Raw genomic sequence first — 8,082 nt, 5'->3', positions numbered from 1 at the left:
ACCAAGATGCAGCACTGCAAATGTCTTCCACCGTCATTCCTCCGTGCAAAGCCGGCGTAGAGGATGAAATTCCCGGTGGATGCATCCCAGAGACATACGCCTGTGACACAGCCAGTGTTTACCCAGTTATAATGTTAAATAAAGGAAAGCCTAGGAAAGGAAATTCTAATAAAATATATTTTTTAAACACATATTTTTACATTATTCTACCTTTAGTAATAACAGGTAATAACATGGATTATATGTATTATCTTTTAGAGTAGGCATTTTGATGAATTAGTAAAGGACCAAAAATGTGTTAATAAATCAGTGAATCTCAAGGACCGAGGCTCTCAAAGTGAGGTGGGTGGCTCTTAAAAGAGCCTTTGTGTGTTTCAGCCAGATGAGTTTATCCCCCGAAGCCGTACAGGGTGCGGCCCTGCCTCTTCAGAGCGTACACCACATCCATGGCGGTCACCGTCTTCCTCTTGGCGTGCTCGGTGTAGGTGACGGCATCACGGATCACGTTCTCCAGGAACACCTTCAGCACACCGCGGGTCTCCTCATAGATCAGACCGGAGATACGCTTCACTCCGCCGCGGCGAGCCAGACGGCGGATGGCGGGCTTGGTGATGCCCTGGATGTTATCACGGAGCACTTTGCGGTGGCGCTTAGCGCCTCCTTTGCCGAGTCCCTTTCCGCCCTTTCCTCTTCCAGACATAATTGCAGAGTTATGATGTACTCACTATGGATATCGGCCATATTTAAAGCTGATATGCGGACGTTGTTGAAGACACCCTGGTTAATTCTAGCCCGCCATTTTGTTCCGTTCCTTTGTTCCCTCTCTGCTGCTCTTTTCACACACCGTGAGCCGATGCGTTTCCGGTTACGACAACCATCCTTCAAAATAAAAACCAGCAAATGGTTTCACAACTTCACATTTTGACAGAAGCAATAAAATCATCTAATAATGTCATCTGTATCTCATTTATTTAGTGCGTGTATTACACCATACTAACCTCCAACATTGCATTGTGTGGGCCTGATGCCAACCAACTGCTATTTCGTTTTTTAATATAATTATTTCACATTTAAATGTAATATTTACATAAACTTATATTAAGATATAGTTAGAAATTGTATATGTATCTCAAAGTTAGTGATATTGTATTATTAAAACTGGTGTCATGTTTCTCAAATACTTCCTCAGAGACCGAGTTAGGGTGTGTAGTTTTGTAAAATATTATAACAACTCAAAGATATTGTTAAGGACATGTCAAACTTTCAGAGCAATTGAAAGTACATTTCTTATAAATGTTGTCATGACCACAAAATACAAGGCGACCAGGCAAAACCACATATTGTGAAACACGCCCAGACACAGAAATGTAAGTGAAAATAAATGCAGAAATACATTAAAGACATATAATAATGTGTGTTCTGTATTGTTTTCACATTTTATTTGTGCATTTATATTCCTGTTTTTATTTATTCCTGTTTTTTCCCCTGTATTTCTGCATTTCATGTATTTGTTTACTCGTGTCACGTCTTTCCTCCATAGCTGTGTACTCGTTGTACAATTATATTATTTAATTACTGTTTATAGCTCTACTATTTTCTGCTTGACATTATTGTTATAGAGATACAGTTACATTATTCGTTGACTTCATTTGAATATAAAATGTACCCAAAATACATTTAGATTAATACGGTCAAGTTTCATTTATTCATTTTATTTAATTAATAAATGAAACCCTAAAATAACACGTTGATATTGGTCCTGCTTTTCTACTGGCCGGATTTTCATGTAACTATTTACTAACCTGCTATATATCATTTAAAATGAGCATATTTAGTAGTTTCACTGATTGTGAGGAAGATACAGTATTACTTCAAACTAGTAGTCGCATGTAAAAACACTATGGTCGATTTTCAAGGTGTTCATTATAACCAATTTCTATGGAAATGTCTATAATAATAATATACTTTGTATTAGCTAACATCTAACTTTTGTCCAAATCAACTGAAAATAAGTGCAGAAACCGTATGTATGTTTGTACACATACCTTTATATGCAGATTGTATTGTTAAATAAAGCAAACTATATAAATGTTATCCAGGTCAGGTACTAGTACAATGTACTTCAGATAATATTGGAATATTGAGGTAAATTCCATGTGGTATGAAAGCACAACATGGAATATTAGAATATAACATGGAAGCAGATAAATAAATAGTGTGTCATGTGGTTATGTACACAAAACATGTATGTTTTGTTCAAGTTGTATTTATGCTAAATAATATAATATTATAAAGGAGTGCTCTTTTGGTTTATGTGGGTGGCTCTTAAAAGAGCCTTTTGGAGATGAAGTAGAGGATCTGTTTACTTCCTCGATGATTTCCTGGCTGGTGCCTTCTTCGCTGCTTTGACAGCTGGTTTAACCGCCTTCTTCACAGCTTTCTTGGTTACTGTCTTCTTGGGGGTCGCTGCCTTCCTGGGTGCTGCCTTCTTGGCCGCCGCCACCTTCTTCTTCGGGCTCTTAGTGATCTTCTTCACGGGGGTTTTCTTGGCAGCAGTAGCAGGCTTCTTCGCTACCTTCTTGGGAGTTACTGCCTTCTTGGCTGCTGGCTTCTTAGCGGCGGGTTTCTTCGCTGCTGCTGCCGGCTTCTTCGCTTTGGCTGCGGGCTTCTTCGCTGCCTTCTTGGGCTTCTCGGCGGCCTTGAAGGAGCCGCTGGCTCCGGTTCCCTTGACCTGCACCAGGGCTCCATTCTCGAGTAACCTCTTCACGGCGCGTTTAATGTGAGCGGTGTGTTCGTAGCCCTGAGCGGCCAGCGCCTTCTTCAGAGCCTGGTAAGAGATCCCTTTACGGTCCTTGGAGGCGGTGACCGCCTTCAGGATGAGCTCAGCGGCTCCGGGACCAACCTTCTTGGCCGGCTTGGCTGCCTTCTTCTTCGGGGACTTTGCTGGTGCCTTGGCTGGTGCCTTTGCCGGGGCGGCGGTGACGACGGCGACTTCAGTGGGAGCTTGTTCTGCGGCCATGATGCTGTCGAGAGGATTCTCGGTCTGATGAGAGGATAGAGAAATCCCAGCGAAGAGAGGAACTTAAACACACCATGAGAACCGTAGAGACTCAATTCAGTGGCTCACGCAGGAGCTGCAGAAAAACTGTGCCACTTTGTGCTTTCTCTTCAGCTAAAACTGTACAAAATACACATTTAGAGAACGAGTTGAATTTCAAAGGTTAATCGAATTGATAGCGGATTACTTCATCTTCATATAGAAGTGAAATAAAGCTTTAAATATTGTTGTGTTTTCATTGAGAAGGCTTTAAACCTCCTAAAACTGCTGCCGTGAATGGTACAGATCTGCGACTTTTCTCTGTAATCTCTCTCTTAAAGGATTTAAAATACATTATAATCCCCCTAAAACTTGTAATATAGTGAAATGAAATGTTGGATTAAAGACTCAATATGAAATAATTCCACATTTGTCAACACCTTTTAGTTAAACGGAGGTAATTCTGCTGTCTGCAAACACACTCCCATCAGGACAGGCCCTGGCTGTGTTCTAAATACAGTCTTTGTTACCCAACACTGAGAGACCTTCATTTAGCACAGCTTTTCTCATGTACATCACAATACAACTATATTTATATAGTATGAGTATTATCATATATTTTTATATTCTGAAATGTGCTAGACAGATCTAAACCTGTAAGGTCACAAAGGCTCTCAAACAGACACAGACTCTTGGTAGCAGAACTCCCACTGACTGTGAACATCAGACAAGTATTATCACTTTATTAATTGTAGAAAATCAGATAAACAGAAGCTTAAGTGAAGGAATTAGAACCATACACCAGCACAAAGGCTTGGAATTAGCTATGAAATGATATTATTCATTAACACTAGACTGTTAAATCTCAATGTAATCCCAAATGGATTATTAGAATCTCAAAGAATTCCCTAAGATTAAAGGAAATTAAAGTTCAGATAAAACAGGAGGAATGTGCTCTCTTTCTCTGGCTTTTGTTTAAAGCCTGGCGGCAGAGTTCTGGACGAGTTGAAGCTTTTCTATTGATTTTTTTTTTGGAAGACCAGCGAAGAGTGCATTACATTAGTCCAACTTACTTGCTATGAATGCATGTATGAGCTTTTCAGCCTCTGGTCGGTTTACAAAAGAGCGTACTTTGCTAATATTTCTTAGGTGAAAGAAGCCTGTCTTAGTCACCCTGCTTATATGATCTGCTCCTAGCCGCAGACTCAGGTAGCCCAGCTGCCCTGGTGCTGTTAGACTGACTGCTGCCTTCGACACTGTGGACCATAGCATCCTGTTGTCACGGCTTGAACAGTCCGCAGGCGTCACAGCAAAAACTTCCTCACCCTCAACGAGAGCACGACCGAGGTCATCTTTTTTGGACCCCGACCTCCAGAGTCTCCGGTTGATATTCTGGGCTCTCTCAATAAAAACATCTTCCCCTCTGTCATGAACCTTGGAGTGACCTTCAATCGCGCTTTTAAATGTGATTAGCAGGTTAGCACTGTAGTCAAATCCTGCTTTTTTTTAAATACGACTATTGGCTAAGACCAAGTCGTTTTTATCTTTTAAAGACCTGGAAAGGGTTGTTAACGCCTTCGTTACCTCGAGACTGGATTACTGCAGCGCTCTGTATGTGGGTACGGACCAGGCCTCAATCAGACGCCTGCAGCTAGAGCAGAATGCAGCTGCACGTCTTCTCACTGGCCATAACCAGCGTGACCACATCACCCCAGTTCTGGCCTCACTGCACCGGCTTCCATTTCAGTCCAGAATAGATTTCTCCTTTTATTTGTTTTCAAAGCCCTAAATGGGCTTGCTCCGGCCTATATAGCCGAACTCCTCCATCGCTACACCCCAGGCAGAGCCTTAAGGTCTGCTGACCAGCTGCTGCTGGTAGTGCCTAAGACCAGGCTTAAAACCGGAGGGCATCGAGCCTTCCCAGCGGCTGGCCCCAGGCTCTGGAACACTCTGCCCCTCCATGTGAGGTCCGCCCGGACCCTGGGGGTTTAAATCTACTCTTAAAAAACTCACTTCTTCTCCCTGGCCTTCTAGTCAGAGCGGAGCACGACTCCTGACTTTCCCCTGTGTTTTTTATATCTGTTGTAATTTATTGTCTTTTATTGTGATTGTAGTAATGTGTTTTTATTACATGTGCAGCACTTTGGCTCCACCACAAATCACTTTTAAATGTGCTTTATAAATAAAACCTGATTTGATTTATATGAGGTATACAATTGAAGCCTGAACCTAACTTCGTTATATACTTTAAATACTTGGTGAAGAAGGCCTGCATCAGTACGAGCATACCTTTATCATGGCAGAACATGACATGGTGTTTTTCCTGCAGAAGGCCAAGAACACCAGGACGTTGTTCTGCATCTGGTCGGATTGTGGAGCATCATTTGTAGGGATCTTCTGTCCCTCAATTCTTTGCATACATTTGAGAAAGAGGGTCGGTGAACTTTGCAATTGTTCTTCTACATATCTGTTAGAGCCACAAAGTTATTATTTCGAGTCATAATTTGATAAATGATTTAATGATGGAAAATGATTTATATTGCCATGGTGAATATGTTTTGATGAAGTGATTGTTAATTTATATCGTAAATAGGATCTGTTTCCTTGTACCTTCCGGTGAGTATTTAAGTGGGGTGATTGATGACAGCCGGGGGGCTCGGACACCTGATGAGACGGGGAGCGGAACAGCTTTTCGATCGCAAATTGCAGACAGAGTTTAGTTTAGTTTAGTTTATATAGGAAAGCATATCGCCGAAATAATGTTTAAAGATTTGTTATTTTGAGACTATTTAAGTCAATACTTTTTTGTTAATAAATTACATTTTTTTGACTGAAAACCTTCGGCTGCTTATTGGTTTGGATTGCGTGTCGTCAACCCCGCTCTATAGTGGCAAGAGGAAAGCTTGGATGCCATTACAGTATCCATACTACATATGTGCTGTAGGAGGAGACCTGAATCTAACATGTATTCCCACATTGGGAGCTCCGGGGAAAAAGGAGAGCAATCTCTGAACTTAGAGAAGTACGTTCTGTGGAAGCTAAACCCAACAACACATATATGATTTGTTTAGTGTTCAAAATGGATGTTGCAACATGCACACTGAAAGCTAAAAGGGACCAGGAATCAGATCATGCCACAGATCACATCAAATAAGGCAAGGCAAGTTTATGTATATAGCACTTTTCAACGCAAGGCAATTCAAAGTGCTTTACAAAAAAATGAAAGACATTAAGCATTAAAAAAGAAAAGCTAATAAAATAAACATTAAGGAAAAAATACATGGATACAAGTTACAGTGCAGTTTAAGATATGAATAGTTCAATTAAAAGCAGCGACAAAAAGAAAAGTATTCTTGCTGGATTTGAAAGTAGTCAGAGTTGCAGCGGACCTGCAGGTTTCTGGGAGTTTGTTCCAGATATTTGGAGCATAATAACTGAACGCTGCTTCTCCATGTTTAGTTCTGACTCTGGGGACAGGAAGCTGACCAGTCCCTGAAGACCTGAGAGATCTGGATGGTTCATCATTTAGCAGGAGGTCAGAAATGTATTTTGGGCCTAAACCATTCAGTGCTTTATAAACCAGCAGCAGTATTTAGAAATCTATTCTTTGACACACAGGAAGCCAGTGTAAAGACTTCAGAACAGGAGTGATGTGATATAAGGAATATATGAGAAAGCATTGCAAACTGTTTAGATGTAATGTTTAATTTGTGTTAATGTTATCTTTTAGACGCTTCATAACATGTCATTTGAAACAACAATGAGTTATTTTCAGGTTCAACTGAGACAACAAAATACAGTCCCATTGAACTATAAGTGCAGAGAGCCGTGAAGAGCAGAGCAACCCGTGTGGGAGGACCAGTGGGGGGGGCAGATTCAACATTCAAAGGCTTCATCGCCTTTAGGAGCTACAGAGTACACTTCCCAGGCTCCTCCAACCACGAAACAGATTCAGGACAAACAAGAATAAGACTGATTAAAAAACACAATTAAAATAGTGCAAAAAGAAATGGTAGAATGGATTAGAATAAAATAGTGTTTTTATGCTGCTAGACAAATGTGAGGTGAAGTAAACTGTATACATTAATAATAATGATAATAATAATAAAACATAAATAATAATGAATACAATAATCTCAATACTGCAGATTGTTTTAAGTGACCACGTAAATGAAAGAGTTTGATAAAATGGACAGAAACAGAATTAGATATTGTTTATTGTGGTGATATTGATTTGGACTCAGGCATGAAGCCTGGAAGAGGCTTTCTGCTTCAAGACCCGGATTCATGTGAGAAGTATTTAAAGGCAACAAACTAAAACATACATAGGTTAAGTTATTTTAAAAGGTTTTCAGGTTAAGTGTCGACTAAATACAGAAAAGTATACATCTTCTTGTCCTGCAATTTCTCTTATTTCTAATGTTATTTTGTTCACATTTCTGAATAACAACAATGTATTGGTGAAACTGCTGGTCATTCATCGTGACCTTGAGAATATGTGATCAACAGTCAGAAGATAATGCTCTATTTTAAGAGTATGCAGAATACAAATACATATCAAGTATATTGAGTTATCAACTAAAATGTTTCCGTAGTGACCGTTGTTGGTAGAGGGAGAAGATTCCAACAGTCTGAAAATACGATATAAAAATGTAGTTATTTTACTAGATGTGTGTAATTTAGATATGGTACAAAATATATATGGACAAAGTTTTGGGGAAAAAACACAATTTCAAAACATTTCCAACCTGACTTTGGTCAATTTCGGCAGAATGGCCCAGACATATATCTCAGGACTAGTAATTATATTAACATGTTTAAAGAACAACATTATGTATTCAGTTACGTTGTGTTAGTATGAGCTTTATCTAAAGACACCACTAGATGTCAGTGTCGAGCCATAAATGAGAGCCTGCATTAGAACCCAGCGGTAGGAGCAATATGGATCAGCATTATAACTATACTATCATAATGTGTTAATATGGACCATGCGTTAATAATCAAAGGGGGACAACGTGTTTATAAAGTATATGCACACATGTGTT

General features: G+C 39.9%; 2 protein-coding genes across 2 annotated transcripts; both read right to left on the bottom strand.

Annotated features, from left to right (window-relative positions):
• Window positions 1–367: 367 nt before the first annotated feature.
• On the bottom strand, window positions 368–701 carry LOC117442190 (histone H4). Its single transcript, XM_034078190.2, has one exon. The coding sequence runs from the start codon at window positions 698–700 to the stop codon at window positions 389–391; it is 312 nt and encodes a 103-aa protein (XP_033934081.2). The 5' UTR covers window position 701; the 3' UTR covers window positions 368–388.
• Window positions 702–802: 101 nt separating this feature from the next.
• Window positions 803–3,214, bottom strand: LOC117442131 (histone H1-like). The gene is made up of 2 exons (XM_034078136.2): window positions 2,367–3,214; window positions 803–879 (listed from the first exon to the last, which is right to left on the bottom strand). Exons 1-2 carry the CDS (start codon window positions 3,017–3,019, stop codon window positions 837–839), a joined length of 696 nt encoding a protein of 231 aa, XP_033934027.2. The 5' UTR covers window positions 3,020–3,214; the 3' UTR covers window positions 803–836.
• Between the last annotated feature and the right edge of the window lie 4,868 nt (window positions 3,215–8,082).

Source organism: Pseudochaenichthys georgianus, unplaced genomic scaffold, assembly GCF_902827115.2.
Source record: "Pseudochaenichthys georgianus unplaced genomic scaffold, fPseGeo1.2 scaffold_308_arrow_ctg1, whole genome shotgun sequence".
NCBI classification, from domain to species: domain Eukaryota; kingdom Metazoa; phylum Chordata; class Actinopteri; order Perciformes; family Channichthyidae; genus Pseudochaenichthys; species Pseudochaenichthys georgianus.
The sequence above is the reverse complement of the archived record's forward strand: the minus strand, read 5'-3'. Positions and strand labels throughout refer to the sequence as shown.